Source organism: Platalea leucorodia (genome assembly GCF_965183815.1).
Source record: "Platalea leucorodia genome assembly, chromosome: 9".
In the NCBI taxonomy this organism is placed as follows: Eukaryota; Metazoa; Chordata; class Aves; order Pelecaniformes; family Threskiornithidae; genus Platalea; species Platalea leucorodia.
Window position 1 is genome coordinate 4,632,913 of NC_138831.1, and position 19,933 is coordinate 4,652,845.

At 44.1% G+C, this 19,933-nt stretch overlaps 1 protein-coding gene across 13 annotated transcripts in view; it reads left to right on the plus strand.

Moving 5' to 3' along the window:
* The window catches only part of SLC6A6 (solute carrier family 6 member 6), a 117,774-nt gene extending 101,948 nt beyond the window's left edge, over positions 1-15,826 (plus strand). For 12 of the 13 annotated variants that reach the window (XM_082321082.1, XM_082321085.1, XM_082321086.1 and 9 more), the window contains 6 exons: positions 2,589-2,701; positions 5,371-5,508; positions 6,581-6,683; positions 7,624-7,724; positions 8,412-8,582; positions 10,042-15,826. In XM_082321082.1, coding sequence (XP_082177208.1) covers positions 2,589-2,701; positions 5,371-5,508; positions 6,581-6,683; positions 7,624-7,724; positions 8,412-8,582; positions 10,042-10,182 — 767 coding nt within the window. In that variant the 3' untranslated portion in view covers positions 10,183-15,826. The remainder of the gene's footprint in view (positions 1-2,588; positions 2,702-5,370; positions 5,509-6,580; positions 6,684-7,623; positions 7,725-8,411; positions 8,583-10,041) is intronic. The other variant, XM_082321081.1, reaches the window with a different exon arrangement.
* Positions 15,827-19,933: the final 4,107 nt, after the last annotated feature.

The window sequence follows — 19,933 nt, forward strand, 5'->3', positions numbered from 1 at the left end:
CCTCCTGCCCTATGCATGACACCATTTGTTTCCTTGTTTGCCCTCGTGCAAGCCAGGGGAACATCAACAGGTTTGCTGACAGCAGAATCTCATGGCCACATTTTTTACCTGTGCCAAATTCAGCCTTGGTGCAATGTTCCTGGGACACCCTCATCAGCGAGGGGTGGCTCCCGCTTAAAGCGCTGGTCGCTGCTGCCGGCCTTCACTGGCTTAGGCTTACACAACAGTTACATTAGACCCCTTTGACTTCCCAGTGAAAGGAGACCTGTAATAAATAGCACTTGATTTTTTTCGGAAATACTTTTAAAGGGAGAGGGGAAAGCAGTGGAGGCTCAACAAAGCCATAGTGAGTCCTGGCTAATCTGTGCTGCGTCTCTGACTGGAAGAAATGCATTACCGCCAGTGCAATTTATAGCAGTGTTAAAACAGCACAAGATCTGCCTATTTTTAAAATCCAGTTGCAAACAAATTCAGATTAAGCAGGCCCGACTATAGTGCCTTGGCCTTCCTAATGCCTGCCCGGTCTCTGCCTCCGCAGCGCTCTGCTCCCGGGGCGCGTCTCCAGCCGTGCCGCAGCACTTTGCCGGCAAACGGCCAGCGAGTGGGCTGGGATTGTGGCAGTCCTAATTAGCTCTTAATAGCAGCCACAAGTGCTTCACTTTTGCAAAACACCCTTCAGAGTTTCAAATTAAATACGATTTTAGATTATTTATGTTCACTCGAGGGGATGCCAGGAACATTTTCTTTCACATGGACTTTTCTCTTTGTATTTCAACACTTAGTTTCAAAGGAAAATCAAAGCTAGCGCAGGGCTTAGGGCACTTGGTATTAGACTGTATCACAGTGCAAGGACAGCTTCACTAGCCAAAGCATACAGAATTGCAGCGAGTTTTGAGGAGTGCAGTTTCACATCTGTCTCATCAATTGCACAGATCAGCTGCAAATGCCATCTGGTAGCAGTTCTCCCTCAGGGAGGATCTACTATATCTGCTGAATTAGGGGGCAAAAAGCAAGGCCCCCCCAAAATTTGAGACATTCACCAATTTTTTGGTATCTTCTGTCATATAAAATCTTAGTTGTGTTTAATTTTAAATAAAATTAGTTGCTCGATTGTTGGCTAATTTGTATTTATTTCTGTTCAAATATTTTCAGTGACTTAAAGTTTTCTTTAGTTTGAAAAAAGTCATCTTTTTTTTACCTCTTTCTCTTGCTTCTTTTTCCATCTTCCTTGTTGGAAAGGAAAAGTGGGAGGTAGGAAGAGCAGTGTTAGAGATTTTTCTATACAGATCAGAGATAAGATTTCTGTCCCTGCACTGCAGCAGTTTAAAAAAATTCTTTTTCCTATTAAAAATTACTTGAATCCACTGGAAATCCTGGAAAATGCTGGGGTTTGAGGTTCCTTAAAACAAACAAGCAGATGAGCCAGGCATTCCCAGGTTTAATCTGAATTTAAATCTGCCCTCAGAATTTTTTTGTCGGCTTCACAAAATTTCTACGGCCACTTTGAGAGCCTGCCATAAATGCCAGATTGCCAGTGTTCCTGTCTCCCACTTGGAGAGGGCTCTTTCTCTCTCAACAAAAGCTCTCGTAAGCAATAGCTGATAGCACCTGGCTCCAGGTGAGAGCGCCTTTGGAGATCAGCATGCGAGAGCACTGCACGTATGCTCGGTGTGTGGGTATGAGTGAGATGCCGTCTGGTCCACGGCGCAGACGAGACCCAATCTAGCGATGAGCCCTTGCAAACAAGGCTTTGGTTTCCAGAACAGAGAAGCCAGGCTCTAGTCCCAGCCCCGCTGGTGCTCCCAGACTGTCGCAATCCACCCTGCAGTTGGGGCTGATGTTGGTCATATTAGCGTCACCGTGGCAGGTCTGCCCAGGCTGGCCGGATAGGGACAGGTGATGTGCCAGCGTGGGGAAGTGATTTTACACAGAGTGATTTTACACACCGGCAATTCCTAACAGCAGGAAGCATTTTTTTCAGGGCCCACAGCTGATATAACTAGGAGTAGCCTGATCACTTCAGCGCAGCAGTGAGGATTTGCAGAAGCAAAGGAGCAGACTCCTGGAGGGCAAACCCCGCTCTAGAAAAGCCATGCTGGGTTTGGAGGTTGCATACAGAGGGAGGCAGTGGTTGCATTAGCAAAGATCCCAGGGAATGTTTGGAGCAGAGTCCCTTCCCTGCATGCAAAAGAGTTTCATCATCATCATCTTCATCGTGACCATGTGGGCTAGCAGTGGGATTCTGCCATTCCCCTGGGTCACCCCTTCTCCCCCCGGCCCCGGTACTGTCCTGTGTCCCAGCAGGGCAGGTGTAGGACCACCTCCATTATTGGCATGTTTGAGACAGATGTTAAAACTGGCGATCTGTTAGCAATGGCCTCGGGGTTTGCCTGTGGTTTCTGCTGTAGTCCTGCGTGCTTCGATTTCAGATAAAAGAGCCAAACTTTCACTTCTGGTATTTCCAGCCGCGTTTGGATTTATCTGAACGGAACCAGGCATTCCTGCATTTGAGTGTGGCTGCCTTTACCGAAGAGCTGGTACTTACTATTTCTCTTCCCTTCCCCCTTTCCTATTTTCTCTTTCTCTAGGTCCAGGCCTGGCCTTCATTGCCTACCCAAAAGCTGTGTCCATGATGCCACTGCCCACCTTTTGGGCAATCCTTTTTTTTATTATGCTTCTGTTGCTTGGACTGGATAGCCAGGTTAGTATGATGGGTAAGAGATACATGGCTTACTGTCTCGGTGCTGCTGACTGAGCAAAGCTGGTTTTACAGGCATGAGTTAAGAAGAGAATACCTCTAATGCTGCTTAAGAGGGATTCATCTGGGTTGCTTTTTAGTGCCGGGGCTGCATTTGGTGAATCTCTTGGTTGATAGTCAGTATGATGTTGCTCAGTAAGTCCTTGTCATCAGGAGTTAATGGAGTCCCCAAGGCTACGGCAGTACTCCCTAACCTAAATATCAGTCCCAGTCTGGCCGCAAAATACCACCATTTTGGTCACGGTGCAGTATTTTCCTACTTTGGAGAAGACCTTAATCATTTTAAAACGTAAAAGACTACAGCAGTCTGTTACGCAGAATGCTTTGTGCCGTTGCGATCACCTGCAGTGTGTATACACCATCATTAAAACACTTTGTAGGAATTAATAACTACTCGGAATACAGGCTTTGATAGTTGCCAAGTGCCAGAAAAGAAAAGCAAAGCCATTGTGAGCCAGAAAAAGCACAAAATGTTTTGTACAGTGTATCCAGGGTGGCTTCATAAACAGTCAGAGGACAAAGCCACAGCCTTTTTCGGTGGCCTTAGGCTGGGAGCTGCTGAGCAGCTTTCACGTCACCAGTGCACATTCAGTACCTCCAAACAGGCCAGAAAGCGTCTTGGGTTCCAGCTGTACTAATTTTATAGCACACACTGCTGTTAATTAATGAGCATGAAAAAATCAAAAAGTTCAGTCCAAGAAGTTAGGTTATTTTTCCTAGTGGTTGCTCATAGGAATGTTAGACTAAATACTGCCAAAGAACCTATAAATCATTGCTAGATAGTCCACTTACAAGGAAACATGGGTGACCAGGGATTATGCAGTAACTACACATTCAAAACTGCCGAAGTTTTCAGGGCAACAGGCAGTTTCCTGCACTCACATGGAAAGCCACTAAGATTATAAAAACCCAGTTGGTAAGGATGAAATGTTCACTTAGCCTAAATGCTGGCTCGTATGAGGAGAGAGCTGTAAATGGATTTTTACCCAGTTGTTGTGTACTTAATCTCTTACATTTTTGATATTCCATTTGCCCTAAATTGCTCTTCACGGCTTAATCTTTGAACTCTAGTGAGCAACTTTCAATCGTTCCAAAGTAAATGTAAAAGTGCCCAATGCCGTGGTTCAACAACCCTGTGCTTATGCAAATTGGAAGCTGTCGAGTAATTTTAAAAAGCTCCTCACTGTGTAGAATGATTAAAACTAATTGGAGCGCTTAGTTTCTCTCCTCCACCCCTCTGGTTTTTTGGAGTGCAGTCAAGCAGGTTTCTGGAATGCCGGAGCAGTTTAAGATCAAATCAGCCCAAAGGAAAGGGTTGCATTTAAAAAGAAAACCAGTTTTACAGAAGTCAAAGTAACAAAACAGGAGGCAACAAAATCTGGTGGAGTGTTTGCAGGACGGCCTGTATTTCCAAAATGGAGCTGCAGCTCGTGGCCAAAGAGGGTAGAGTTGTTACAGGGCACTTGTGGGCACATAAGAGCAATATAGATACTGGCTAGGAAATGGTAGCTTTTCTTGAAATAATGCTATTTCATAGACTCCCTGTGATAACTCATTAGCTATAAGATGATGTATCCACTTAAAGTGAAGATCATCTCTACAGAGGCAGCCTTGGTTCTCCATGGTATCCTCATGTCTTCGGTGAACTTGGTGCTTTTGTACCTTGCCAGGCTGAAAGTACAGATCAAATGAATGATCCCTTCCTCGGATTTGTTTGGGCGCAGTTCAGTAGTCGCTTTTCTCCATGGGTGAAATGCATCTGGTTTTTGATTAACTTTAAACTTATATTCAAATCCAGTTTGGGTTCTTTGGTTTACTCAGGTTACACATGTAGTTTTTCAACATCAAGTACAAATACTGTTATCATGAAGCTAGATAAAGTAAGATTTTTAGCTCATCTATTCAGAGCTTCATTTTTGGTTTACACATGCAAATAGTTTACCAGATCTTTGTACGGGGGCTGTATCAACAGCTCCATTCCTGCTGCAGAAGTACCCCAGAGCCTCCGTCAGAGGTACTCTGCTCACAGGTTCAGAAAAGACAAGTTCAGTCAAGAAGTGCTGCTATTTCACATCAAAGTCTGCTTTCCCTTGGCTGGATTTTCATGAGCAGACCCAAGAGTAGGATTATATCCAATTGTGGAATTAACCTAACTAGTACCCGTGAGGTTTTCTGGCACATCAAAAAAAGGCTGGGAGGTGCTCTCCTAGCTTAGGCTTTTTTGAGTGTTTCTCTCTGCCTCTTTTCTAGCATACGTCTTGTATTCATCTGGAACAGCTACAACATAAAAGCCACATAAGTGCCTTCCTGTCATCAAACTAAGTTCCTTTATCCTTGCGGCTTGCATTTACCGAGCCCCTTTGCTAGTTCGTAAGGCCGCTAGGAAATGAACGGCAATTCCGAAAGCTTGTTCCAACCTGAAAACTACCCCCACGCTTCAGCCTCTGGGTTACAAAGGAATGGCTTCCGAGGTATTTATTCGGAGCAGCATTTTGCCACGGAGTACAGTCAGGGGGTTGCTGTGGAGCCTTTGGTCAAGTATGAGCCCGGATAAAATGCGTGGCGGGTAATTTTCAAGTCACGTTTCTTTGTTGTTGTTTTTTCCCCTTTAGTTTGTTGAAGTTGAAGGACAGATCACGTCATTAGTTGATCTGCACCCATCCTTCCTAAGGAAGGGTTACCGACGGGAAATCTTCATCGCTATAGTATGTTTCCTTAGCTATCTTCTGGGACTAACTATGGTGACTGAGGTACGTAGCACCGCTACTGGAAATTGCCTTCTTTTTTACCCAGTTTTGAGACCAATTTTAGCTATGAATGAGACTGCATGGAATTAGCCACTCAAAGGAGCAGTGCTCTTTAGATCTACAGAGCATCTTTCATCCCTAGATCTGAAAGCATTTTGAAAGGGAGCTGTGTATTCCCCCCTTTTCAGTCAGAGGAACAGAGAAATGAAATCTCATTAAATTCAATCTGATCTCGGGTACTAATCAACGTGAGTATGAATATTAACATCTGGCTCCAAATGATGGAACACATTGGGAACCTTCAGCAGAGCAGATTAAGAATCCATCCAGTGCGTGCAGGGAAAGAGATTTTTATCTTGGTTACACAGATTTGAATCAATTAAATACCCCTGGATTTATTCTAGTATAAACAAGACGGGAATATGTTCCAGTGGCTGCACTGTTGTGATATTTATCTCCAAAATAAAATCCGAGCCAGATTTTAAAAACAACTGGAAGAGCATGATTGTGGGAATTAAAATAGCACCAGCAACGGAGGTGCCTAACAAACACAGTTTTTCAAGTAAAAGTGCAGGTATATATAGTTCAGTGTAGTGAGAGCAGAGAGTCTAACAGCATAGTATAAATAGAGTTGGAAAGAAAAAAATGAACTAGTCTCATTAAAAAAGTCCTTCCACTCAGTTCATAAATGAAGACCCTCCCGATGAACTGACTTCCAGTTTTAGTGTTTTGGAGGCGTTAATGTTAGGAGGCGACCTATTCTTTCTTTACATCATTTGTTTCTATAAATGGCCATCCTAAAATACTTTTAAGAAGGAAAGATTTAAGTGTCTCAGTAGATTATACTAAGTGCCTTAATTTTGTTTAATCATCATCTTGTTTGGATGCATGTAGTAAACATGCATGTTCCCTAGGGAAGGTAATGCCAAATATTTACCTCACTCACTTGCTTGATATTTCTTCTTGTTAGAGAGCAATCATTAAGATATGTCAGTAGATGTTACTGGGAGCTGAGCCTGAAGTACTCAGGTTTTTTTCCTGTTGGATCCTAATCCACGGCGTCTCTCTTTTACAGGGTGGCATGTATGTTTTTCAACTCTTTGACTACTATGCAGCTAGTGGTGTATGCCTTTTGTGGGTTGCATTCTTTGAATGTATTGCTGTAGCCTGGGTTTATGGTAAGTGAGAATCCTTTCATCTGATACCTTTTGATGAGTCGGTGACAATTTTGCTAGCCAAACATTTAATCATCAGCCACCCCAGAATCTTCTTCCCAGCAACAGACACATGCCATTAATATAAATTTGCACTCACCTCTTTGAGACAAATTTGCATCTGGGATGAAGCCAGCCTCCAGTGTTTTTCCACACAAAAAAATGAGTATTTTTCCATTGCTAATTAATAAAGACACAACCAAGCATTTACATGTGTTAAGTTTAGAGATGAGAGTTGAAAGTTTGGCCAGCCGTGAAAATTTCTGTTTGTCTCTCAGAGAATTTCCTTTCAAAGCTGCAATGTCTGCAAGGGGCAAGCCAGCCAAATAGGAAATAAAAAAGAAAACCGACAGAGAAGTGTATTCTGTCCATTATTTTTAGGCGATGCTGGCTACCAAGGTCTGACAGTAGCCTGTGGAGCTGCCTGAGACGGTAGCCGAGGAATGATCAGAAGAAGTTTGCTGCTTAGGACTGGTCATTTCCCTGATTCTTCATGTGCTCCATCTCCTTAGGAAAGCAAAACAAACAAAGCCTTCATTTTGCATCAGTCAGATTTCTGTAGAAGCAGGGTCTACCGTTTGCTGTTGTGTCCTTCTCATGGTGATCCTCCTGGCCAGATCACTGAGGGTCTGGGGAGAGGAGTGGGCAGGAGGGATTAGCATTGCACTCCTGCATTGAAATAATGAGGGGTGCGTAGGATGAGAGTCCCCCAACCTTTGAGCTTCTCAAGGAAAAATCATCTTAAACCTCACAGCCATGGGAAGCATTTGAACAATACATCTGACACCCTCACGTTCCCTTTAAATACCCCTTGGGGGGTGCTAGGAAAGCAGCTGTAATCCTACAGTCCTTACAGGGCTTTTGTATGCTCGATTCTGATAAATGCGCTCACGATCCGTTACAGGCGCTGATAATATTTATGATGCCATTGAGGATATGATTGGATACAGACCTGGTCCCTGGATGAAATGGAGCTGGATTGTGATCACACCAGTTCTTTGCGTGGTGAGTACTGACCCAGGCTCTTTCAAGTCTTCCACGTAGCAGCTCTCAGCCGCCTCTTACTGCTTCTCTTCAAGTGAAGGCTGTTGCATTCAGAGACCAATTTGCAAAGAGCTGCTGGAGGCTTGAACATACCCCTCAAAGGCATCATCTTCTCAGATGTTAGCTGTTAATGTGACAGCTCTCTGCTGTGCCCGTGCAAATTGCAGTTGTCTACATTTGAGTGTTTTTTTCTTAGGATTGGCAAAATATTACATTCATGACACAGAAAACTCACTCTCCAAAGTCCGTACTTTAAGTGATAGGACTACTGGGCCATTTTACCAAAAAGGCTTGGGCAGTCTGAGGCAGACACTCAGCTCGAAGTATTTCATTTGGTGGGAGGAACACCCCAGTAAGCTCCTTGCAATGTACAGCAAGTATTTGAGCCCTGAAAAAGAACAGGCAACGTACTGCAGCTCTTCAGCACCGTTACTGAACACCCTATTGTCAAGCAACAGTTTACCTATAAGCAGAGGCAGATGCTCTTTCAATTATTTAAATGGCAGAATAATTTGCCCATTGGTTTAAAATACATACGGTATCCATCAGCTCTGCCTTTCACTGCCTGTCTTCCTTGGGGCCAGTGGTAGCACCATACTGCTTTCAGCATTTCTTGAGCCTCACTTTGTTTTCCTTTCTCATCCACAGGGGTGCTTTATCTTTTCTTTGGCCAAGTACAAACCACTGACCTACAACAAGGTCTACACATACCCAGACTGGGCAATTGGCCTGGGCTGGGTTCTTGCCCTTTCCTCCATGATCTGCATCCCTATGGTGATGGTCATCCGCATCATACAGTCAGATGGGTCGCTCATTGAGGTAAGAGCAGCCAGTTGTCTGTCTAGAGGAGAAAGGCAGCTTTAACTCACTGTGTTTATACAAAATAAGCACAATGCTTGGCAAACTGCCATGTTGTCCAGGTAGGGCAAAGTTGGGTGCCTCTCCTGCAGTGAATGCAAATAAGAGTGTTAAAGATCAGCTGTCCTTTGAGCAAACAGAAGAAACAGAGCAAACACTAAGCCTTCTGTCCTCAGACAAACACCAGGTGATTTTACTTGCGTCCCACTTTTGCAGTTTCTAGCTTGGCAGATTGTTGCCTCCGTGTGCAGACAAGTGCTCAAGGACTGGGGTGCTTCCCAGTGCCAGATCTCTCTTCTCCAGCCCACGGGAGCGAGGCAGCACCATCCTACAAATCACTGAGAAAATGAGAGGGGGGGAGAGAGAGAGAGAGAGGGACCTGAGTCAAACCCAGCTGTCTCATTGCTCACTGAATTTCAGGGAAATTCAGATCCACCTGTGGATCGTGTGGCTCTCAGGCATGGCCCTCACTCCGGGGGACTGAATAAAAGTCAAACCCTTCTGCCAGTGGGCTTCACGTTTTCGCTTTTTTAAATTTTTTTTATTCCTAATGAATCAAATCAAAACACTGGATCCAGATTGCCCCGGTCTTTGGAAAACTTCAGATCGGATTCAGACTTGACAGTGCAGATTCTCTCAAGTTTGGATTTGCAGGCAATCTGTTACCCTTCGCAGGTCAGCACAGGTTCCCCTGGTTTGTTTTTCTTCCAGTGGAAAGTTTTTGGATACTGTGCAAGCACGAAACTTAGCAATTCTCTTCTAAGGTTTCAGATTAGTTTTGTTTTTGCCTAATGAGACGGTTTTAAATGCAGCCCAGGGTATTCTTGGAGGAGAAAGTGGGACACTTCGGGTTAGGAAAAAAGAGAGAATAGAATTAAAAAAGAACATTTCCCAGAGCACAAAGGCTTGCATTTGTTTTCCTCCAAGTGTTAATGGTCTTCTTCAGCTGTGGCCAGAGCATTTTCATGAGTGTTTATTTTCCTGCCTACATTGTCACCATCTATTGAGAGACAAGTCTAAAAGTAGCCAAAACACTCCTCAAAGACCATGTTAGGAAAGGAAAGAGAGTAAACACTGGTCCGATGCCATTTAGTTCTTCCTTTGTGAACGGAGATGTAGGAGAGGAGCTGCCACTTGGCAACGAACAGCTGGGCTAAAAGGCAGAGCTGTTTCTAAATGAGGAAGGAGACCGCACGTAATTGGAGCAGCAGCTGCAGCGCCGAAAGCCCGGCGTGCGGGATGCGGGGTAACGCCGTGCACGCCCGCTGGCGTCTGGCTGGCCTGCATCCCATCAGGCTCTGCAGCAGAGCAAAAACTGAACGCGGTGCTCTGCAGCCCAGGTCCCCGCGTCCTCCAACCTGCACGTGGAGACGCCGGGGCCGCTTGGTCTTCTCACCTTTGCTTTTCTTCTTTCTTTCAGAGGATAAAAGCGGTGGCTGCCCCCAAGGAAGTGAATCGGTGGTCCAAAGAAACGGAGAGTGGCACCCCTTTCTGCCCCAATGGAACTTCGAATGGCGGATTGATCAAGCCAACTCATATCATTGTGGAAACCATGATGTGAGCTCTCTCTGTGAGAGGATAAACCTGCTTTAACTGCCGTTTACTAACCATAGATTCTCATAGGACCAGGTTTACAGAGCTTTATATTTGCACTAGGATTTATTTTTATTTCTCACAGAGAAAGTTATTTTTTGTGTGTGGTTTTTTTTTTAATATTTTGTAAGGTAATCACAGCAGATGTCTCTCCGTAGAGGGAGAGCTTTCATATCAGACTAGACATATTACAGGAATTTACTATTATTGAGTTTTTTTAAATATATATATCTTTATCTCTAAATATTATACACCTTACCACTTGAATTGATTGTCTTGCCAGCAATACATTCAAGTCTCAGAAAGCAATTTTAGGTGCTGGTATGGTTGGGAGCAGGGTAACCTACAGAACACACAGAAGGAGCTCTGTTGAGAGATATGATTAAAAAAAACACGCTGTTTTAAGAGAATTTTCAAAGGTGTAGTATTTCCACCCTCTGGTTCAATTGTGGTAAACGACAGGCTTCAGGGTCACGTTAGGGAAAGGGTACAGTTATGTTTAGCACAGTCCCTGAATAAAGAGATAGCCGGGCAGCTGGAGCAGAGAGTTTGTGAGGGAGGCAGAGAAGCTGGGTGTGAAAAGCCTCGCAGCCGTCCCTCCCAAGCACGGCGTTGGGACCCTGTCACACAGTCAAGAGGAGGACTTTAGGAAGGCGTTTGGAGGATTTGGCATGGTTCACTCTTTTTTTTTTTTTCTTTTTTTTTTCCTTTTTCTTTTTTTTTTCCTTTTTTTTTTTTTCCCTTTCTTTTTTATGTTTTTGGTTTGTTTTTTTTTTACTTAAGTGAAATGCCTGCTGTTTGTGCGTGAGCGGGAAGGCTGAGTACCTGCTCCTGAGTTTTCCAGCAAAGCATATTTTAGTGTGGTGGCACTGGTGTAAACTTGAATTCTGCAAACTGGGAAGGGCAGCCTGTCCCTGGGGCAGCAGGGGTGAGTGCCCAGGAGCCGAGAGGGCAAAAGCAGCACCTGCCTTCTGGGTGCTACAGACATTCGCTTGCTCATTTGTTTGCGAGTTAATTATTGGACTTTGGTTTCAAGCAGAAAAATAAAAGAATCCCTTTTGGACTCTGAGCGTCCAAAGGTGAACACAAACCAGTTCATCCCCAACAGGAGGAACAAAACCGCTCACCTACACCTGGTGTAACCGGTATTTATTACAGACACGTTGTTAATAATAATAGTAATGAAGATAATAATATCACTCAGCAAACAGGTGCTTTTCATCCATGTATCTCAAAAATGCTTTGCCAAGTTCAGTAACCGGGATTTGCTTTATTTATTTATTGGGGGGGGGTCGTTACTGTTGGGGGAACAGACAAAAGGACTGAGTCCCTTGTCCCATGTTACTAAATAGCAGTAGTGGACCTCGGGCCCCCAGTTTCCTTGCCCATCATTGGGTTAAACTGTAATTTTATTTTTTTTTTTTTTTAGGGGGGGTGGAGGGCGGCAGACATATTTATGAGGCTTATGAATCTTACCTGATGAAGAAACAGGGCTTTCAGTATTTTAAGTTAAAGCAAAGGGAACATATAACACTGAAATGTTTTGTATTACGTCGGAAAGAATTGCGCACCGTTCCAGGTTAGACTGGGGAGGGAAGAGAAACCACTACAAGGAGTGTGGGAATGGCGGTTCCACTTCGTGTGGGCCAGGTGGATGTTTCCATGGGGAATTGCTCCCCGAAGACTGTCCAAAACATGGACAAAATCTTTTTTTTTTTTTTTTTTTTTAAAAAAAACTTGAGCAGGTTGTGCTGGGAACAGGTTCTCCAGCGAAACTCAGCCTTTTCTTGTGGGCATTGTATTAGAGAGAGAGGTTTTTTTTCTTCTTATGATACCACAGTTAGGCTATCCGAAGGTATTTAGAGGAAATGCTTAAGAAAAGCAGGGTTTGTATCTCCTTATTCTGCTCTCAGCTTAGTCTGTCAGTGCAGAGGTTGTCATTTAAACAGGAACATAGCCAGTTCTTAACATTCCTACCCAGTAGTGTTACTTTATTTTTTCTTGTCCCATGGGCTCACTGGCTGCAGCAGTACAAACACTTGTTGATTAGCTTGTTGGTTTTCCTGTAACAGAAAAAGGGTGATTTAAAACTTAAGAGATGGACCAAAATAATTTGGGAAAAAAAAAAAAAAAAAAAAAGGAAAAAGTGGCTGCATCTATAACTTTTAAAGTCTTTCTAGTTTGAATTTGTACACATTTTTACATCAGATACAGCTGAGTTGCAGCAACAAAACCAGCCACGGCAGAATTGCTTCTGTTTTGTTTTTCTGGTTGCTGTATTATGAGAGTTATAAATGAAACTTTTCCACAGCTGGCGATGGCAAACATCTGATGTCACCTGCTGGGCCAGCGGCAATAGCCATCCAAAGGTCGCTGGAGGAATTCTCTGAGCCAGTGGGTGTCATCAAATGTGCCCAAAATAAAGAAATATGCATACAGCTATTTTTTTTTAATAGCCTTTAACCATCAAATGCAAGGAAATGTAATCAAAGATAACTCTCTTAGTGGGCTTCAGCTTGGACCCTCATTTTTGAGTTGCAGTTAGTGTCTGTACTAAACAGGCACGCTTGCCGGGGCGAAGAGGCAGTAGCAGGTTAGGAGGGGTCTAAATTAATGGTTTCTGTGAGTGCAGATGAAACACTGATGCTTGATTCTTTTTTTTTTTTTATATATATATATATATATATATACACATTGTTATACAACTGCGTTTGAGATGGTATATTTTGCACATCACTTTCATGCTATAGAGCTGAGACAAGCTTTAGTTAGGGAAAAAATAATGGTTTGGCTGTATCAAAGATGTCTCCGGCGAGTCAGCTGGGTGTTTAGCTGTCTCCCGCATTGTGGAGAGCGTCTTTGTGTTAAGAACCAGAGGGCGAATACTACACCTTTCAAAGTACAACTACTAGAGAACCAGAACCCAGCCCCATTTCGATACAAACTGTGCCATTCAAATCAGTCGCTTCCATGTACCGAGTGAAAACGTCTCGCACATATGCAACAACCTCATTGAAGCGTTCTCTGTGTCAGCTTCTCTGGCCCTGCTCTGCTCTGTAGCATGGCTGCAAGGGAGGGCTGGGACTCGCGAAGCGCTAAGGAACTCTTGTTTCTGGAAGACAGTTCCCCACTCCCCTCCTCTCTCCCCTCCAAAAAAAAAAATGCAATTAATTCTTCTTGTTTTGTCTGGGGTTTGAGTTCCAATGAGCACACTTGCATTTTTACAGTTTGGGGTTTTTTCCTAACACTTTTATCAGATTTCTGAACTTTTCTTGGTGATAAATTTGCGTTTCATCATGATCCTCTGCCAAATTTATTAAAAAAATATTTTTAAAAAAGTCTGTGTTTTCTACCTATTTCTGACTGCAAATACAACTGATTTTTTTTTCCTAATTTACTTGTTTAAACACTTGTGACCTATTTTACCTGTTTTATGTAAATGAGGAACTCTATATTAAAATATCATGACTAGTCATAGATGAACTGGTTTGGATCCAGGGAAACATTAGTGCAGTTTTGGCATGAGCTCTTTAGAACCAGATCCCTGAGTTTAAAACCAGAGTAAAACAAGACAAAACCCACACCTTTTCATATTTCATGTACTTTTGTATTCATGGGGCCTTCTGGGCTTGAAAACGGCAGATTTTCAGCAGTATTGATTTCCAGCTGAACTGAAATCAAGAGATAGAGTAGAAATGTAAAGGGGAACATTTACCCCACAAGATTTTCCAACCTGTTTCCCATTTTTCTCAAGTTTCCAAACCTTTTCAGTTCACCTGTCACTAGTTATGATCTCACTGAATGGGCATCTATTGTAAGGGACTTTACCAGTCGTTTGTATTCTGGTATTTAAACAGTAGAATTTCATAAATAGAACTGGTTTTTATTGTTGTTGTTGTTGTTGTTCTCATTTTCCTTCTCATCCGTAGCTTTCCTTTTCATCTGGTCCAAACAGATCCACACACTTAGAAAAGTCCTCTTTAAAGTGTGAGATAGTAGGGCCACAATGGATTTGTTCTTGTGCTGTAAGTGAAAATACAAAAGCCTCGCAGCTGTGTTTGCCATCTAGAACAGCGCCCGTGGTCGCCCCGCAGCAGCAGCGCAGCTCCTGGCGTGGAGGGGAGTTAGGAATGGTTTGCTGAAACAGCTCAGAAAAACTGGTTTTTGCAGCTATTCTTGGGGAGAGGAGGAAAAGAGGAAAACAAAAAAAAAAAAAAGGTGCAGCCTTACGGTTGCTGTAACACAAAAAAAAAACCCAACACCCATCAGCAGAGCCTTTAATGTCACCGTCAGGATAGCAGCTTCTGCGGCTGTTCTCAGTCCTGTGTGCATCCTCCTTTCTCAACTGCAGATACTCCTGGTTCCTCTTCTCTGTCTCAGCGTTAGACAATTCGAGCAGATCTGAAGACACACGGACGTTTCCATTCACCAGGCCTTTTACAAGTCTCCTCCCAGTCTGCTTTTATTTGCGAAGGAGACTTACAGTTTCGGTGAGGTCACGCTTGTCACACTTGGGTTCAAAGCTCCCACTCGTTGCGTGAACGGCAAAACTCCATCTGTGGGAGAAGGATTTGAACGTTTTTGAATAACTGATTATTAGCTTCCACGGCTTGTGGTCGCTGCAGGATCACTCATGGAGGCATAATGTATATAAAATGTTAATAAGCTGTGTATTGAATGAAGTGGACAAGTTAAGCAGCTCAAGTACACTTGGAAGAAAGATGACCCTGACATCATTTCCAGGAGATTCAATGGAACTTGCTCACTTTCAGTAAAAAAAAAAAAAATAAAAAAAAAAATCTGTGTGTAAGTAGGCTAGTAGATGAAATCTTTCACCCTCATATGCATGCACACAAGTGGGGACGTTGCTTCTGTCCCTAGGCTGCAAATCATGTGCGTAAGTCTTGCAGAGCTGTTTAGGATGAGGATTGAGAAGGTTTAGGCACCACTTGCTTGCAAAGAGCCAACCTGCCAGGGTGCCCGAGTGGCCTTTCCTAACTTGGAGGTGCTGAAAGAGAGAGCGTAATGACAAACTCCTGGAGCGTGGCCCCTCCAAGGATGCCTCGAGGTTGGGCTTGAAATCTCTCCTGGCTCCTTGGAAGCGCCCCATGGCTCCTGGGGGGAGGCTGGGTCTGGCGTGGCTTCGGGCAGCTGCCTCGGACTTGGGTTCTCCAACATCAGCATCCGAAGCCTTGTGGTTGGGATTGACGTGTAGTTGTGTATTTGTGTATTTGCTTGGGCAAAGGTCAGGAACTGTCAGACCCTAGTAGCTCGTTTTATTTCTTGTAATCAAAGATAAGCTTAAGAAAGAAAGTATTCAGTTGATTCAGTGACACTTAAAACACAAAAAAAACCCCATAAACTAGTGCAAAAAAGGCCCCCTGAGCTCCATACTTTGGTCACAAAAATTTTCTTTTGGTATCACTGGTCAGTTTGAGTTGAGTAGAAAGCTTGATCACGACAGACCTGAGCATAAGCAGCACTGGCCCCAGCTGGGAAACTGCCCATTCCAGCCCTGCGCCCTCCACCGGATCATGGCTCTTTTCTGCCAGCCAAAAATACACCTGGGCATGGATAAGGCTTCTCTGCTTTAAGAAAACAAACAAACAAACTGAATTTGTTTGTTTCTATTAAAAAAATAAACAGAAACAGTCGATTTTTTGTGTGGTTTTTCCAGTTGTCATTGTGAATTGGTGATTTCAATTTACTTGTGTCCAAAAACAAGAGCAGAAAAAGCTTCGGACACCATTTGACCAAAAAAAAAGAGGCAAGCTAGAAATTTTGCAGATTGACAACATTAAGAACACTAATCACCCCCCGTCCCCATCAAAGGTGGCAGAATGAGCGACAGGGCTTGCAACTGGAAAAGAGCCTGACCCTGCTGGTGTTGCTGGACTCTTGAATGGCAGCGCAGACACGGCCTTTTTGTATCACCGCTGTGTCTTAATTGGAAATAATCCGTAACAGTGTCAGCACTGAATCACCACAAGCTTTACACAGCCCTGAGCTTCAGGAGTGAAGCAAATTAAAGACATTTTAAAAAGGAGCGAGTTTCTGGAGGCTTCCTCCCCATGGTTTGGCTCTGCGGTGCACAGTGGGACGGTGCTGCACACTTTGCCATTTGCAGCACAGGGAAAATGTGGCCCGACTTGAAAAAAAATCAAAAGAAATAATGGGGAAAAATATAGCTTTTTAAAAAAAAAAATGAAATGATTATGCTAAGGAGCTGTGCATGTGTGCTTTTGTGTGCGTGCATATGCAGGGGAAGGCTTCGGTCCTGTAGCATAGTACATGTTAGCATGATACATATTGTTTCTAAATCTATCTGCTTCTGCAGTTGAGATGTTAAAAAGATTTGATTTTTTTGTTTCCAATATATAAAGAAAAAAAAAAAAACAGTGGCAAAATCATGTTGAGAGGCTAAAAAAAATATCCTTGGGGGCAAGTTGCGTTAGTCTGTCATCTGCTCCCGTTGTGGAAGCCAGCGGTGGTCTCTCAGCATTGCAGCATCCCCGTACTGTTCCGAAGTGCTCGGTGTTCAATAGGATGTTGTTTTTCTCCAGTGTAATGTCGTGATTGTTACCTGATAACGTGGCCAGGGACTTCGCATTATAAGAGGTGGTCCATCTTGTTTGATGTATTTGGCTAAAAAAAACAGTGGTGGGTTTTTTTATTATTTAAATTCCTAGCAACTGTGACTACAGTAATGTGATGAGTAGCACATACAGCGAGGAGGCGACGATGGCCTCCTTAAAAATGTCATCTGAACTTTTTTTAAAAAAAAACACACCTTAAAATATTTTTAAAACATTTTAAAACATTTTTTGTGTGTTCCAAAACGGAGTATTTGTATTTGAAAAAATCCTGGAGTGTAATTTAATCCTAAAAACCCCTAGCCTTTGTGTATATGGTAAATGTTTGTATTTTGCAGTTTCTGTTTTGCTTTTTAGATAAATAAAATGTATATGGATATTTTTAAGTCATCTTTGCTTTTTTAGATGAGTTTGTAATCACCTTATAACTGAAAATAAAAACTTTCCTTTATAAACCAGCTATGCTCTTGGATGCCTTTTTTTGGTCCTTGAGTAGCTCAAGTCTTCCTTTAAACCTATTACTTATTGTGGGGTTGGTGGTTTGGGGTTGTTTGTTCTTATAAAATATTCATATATTGTGTGTGTGTATATGTATATTTTCCTTTTTATATACATATATATACACACACACATATATATACACACACATATATACATATGTATGTATATATACACATATACACATATATGTATGTGTACATATATACGCGCATATATATACATATGTATATATATATGTGTACATATATACGCGCATATATATACATATATGTACGCGTATATATACACATATACACATATGTACGCATATGCGCGCCCAGCTCACTACCTGACTCCATGTCTGTCATGGTTTCAGCCTGGTTGGCAGCTCAGCCCCACCCAGCCGCTCGCTCACCCCCTCACCCAGTGGGACTGGGAGAGAACTGGAAGGGTAACAGTGCAAAAATTGGTGGGTTGGAATACAGACAGTTTAATAATTAAAAAAGGGAGGAAAGAGAAAAATAACCAAAACACACACAACAAAGAAAGAGGACAAAAACAAAACCAAGAAAAGCAAGTGATGCAAAAGAAACCAATTTCTCCCCAGTCCCCATCCCATGGTGTGGGGTGTCCCTTGGGTCAGCGGTCCCAGCTGCGTCCCCTCCCAAGCTCTTGTGCCCCCCCCGCCTGCTCGCCGGCCGGGCAGTGTGAGCAGCAGAGGCGGCCTTGATGCTGTGTGAGCACTGCTCAGCAAAAGCTACACCATCCCCGGGTCATCAACAGCGGTTCGGTTTGTTGTGCTTTTTTTTCCCCCTCAGCAATGACTTTGGGCGAGTGCGAAGAAGGGTCAGTGCTGGTCCCAGCCCACGGCGGTTCGGTCTTGCCCAGCCTTACTTCACTGGTACTTTATTTTCCCCAGACCAACTCTTCATCAAGTGCAGTGGGGCATGCGCTGAATCTTACAAGGCCATGAGAAAGTAGCCTTTTTTTTTTTTTTTCTTCCATTTCCCCTCTTTTTTCTTTTCTTTCTTTGAAAATAGAGCGCTGATGCCCTCACGAGACTGTCCCTGCAGACGCCAGCTTTCCCTGGCCCCTTCATGGGGCACAGGGAGACGAGTGCAGCTTTCTGAGTTACTGCTGGGGAGCTCTTGCTGTTGGGCTGAGCCACCCCAACTCTGCCCATCCCAGGGCATTGCCCGCTGCTGCAGATCTTGGCTGTGTGGCACCACTACCATGGGGTTCAAATACATTAGAAAGGCCCACTAGGAAGGAAAAAAAATAAAAAAAACACCCAAAACATTCATTTTCCTGGTGTATGGGACTGATCATTTAAGGCTTGCTGATGGCCTGTTCAGTCAAGCAGATGGAGGTTAAATCAGAGAGGGCTTTCCTTAAGTAAGTCCTGATTTGAGGTAGGGAAAGAAAAAAAGCAGCACGTAGGTGGCTACTATTTGTGAAAAGTAAAGCTGCTCAGCATTCGTGCACTGGGCCCTAATCATTGCTGAGGCTCCAGCACCCCGTGCCCAGGATTAGCACCACAGCCGTCTTTATTTGGAGGGGTTGGGGTTTTTTTGGCTTGGCTGGTTATTTTGCTGGGTGAGATTTGAGGACTTTGGCAGGGATTTCTCCTCCCATCGGTGAAGTCTGCAATGCCTGGGCTGAGCAGCCTGATACTGGCACAGACAGCAACTGCAACATGCCTCAGGTTAAAATAAAATAAAATAAACAAATAATTTAAAAAGCCACTATGTGTCATGAGCTGCTGTGCTGGTTTTGGCTGGGATAGAGTTAATTTTCTTCACAGCAGCTAGTACGGGGCTATGGTTTGGATTTGTGCTGAAAACAGTGTTGATAACCCAGGCGTGTTTTATTTATTGCTGAGCAGGGCTTACACAGAGCCAAGGCCTTTTCTGCCTCTCACCCCACCCCACCAGCGAGGGGGCTGGGGGGCACAAGGAGCTGGGAGGGGACACGGCTGGGACAGCTGCCCCCAGCTGCCCACAGGGATGTCCCACACCGTACGGCGTCACGCTCAGTGTATAAAGCTGGGGGAAGGAGGCAGAAGGGGGGGATGTTCAAAGTGATGGGGGTTTTGTCTTCCCGAGTAACCATTACTCATGACGGAGCCCTGCTTTCCTGGGGATGGCTGAGCACCTGCCTGCCAGTGGGAAGCAGTGAATGAATTCCTTGGCTTGCGTTGCTCACATGTGCAGCTTTTGCTTTACTTATTAAACTGTCTTTAGCTCAACCTACAAGTTTTCTCACTTTTACCCTTCCGATTCTCTCCCCCATCCCACCAGGGCAGGGGTTGAGCAAGCGGCTGGGTGGTGCTTAGTTGCCAGCTGGGGTTAAACCACGACAGCTGCTGCCAAAGGGCTTCATGTACCTGCCATGGGCAGCTGCCATGGCTGTGGCCGGCTCCCTCAGCCGAGGTCCGTGGGACACAAGGTGACATTGGCGGAAGGACACGCTGCCCACCGAGGCGACCGGCAGCGCATACCAGGGGAGCAGCACCGTGCTAACCTTTTGCCCGGTGTACGCACCGAAACCTCCTCGGTCACGTTGCACGGGCTCGCGTTAAACCTGCCATCGCCCCAGTGCCTTGGTTGGCTCCGCACGGCTTTGGCAATTCCCCAGTGCCAAACG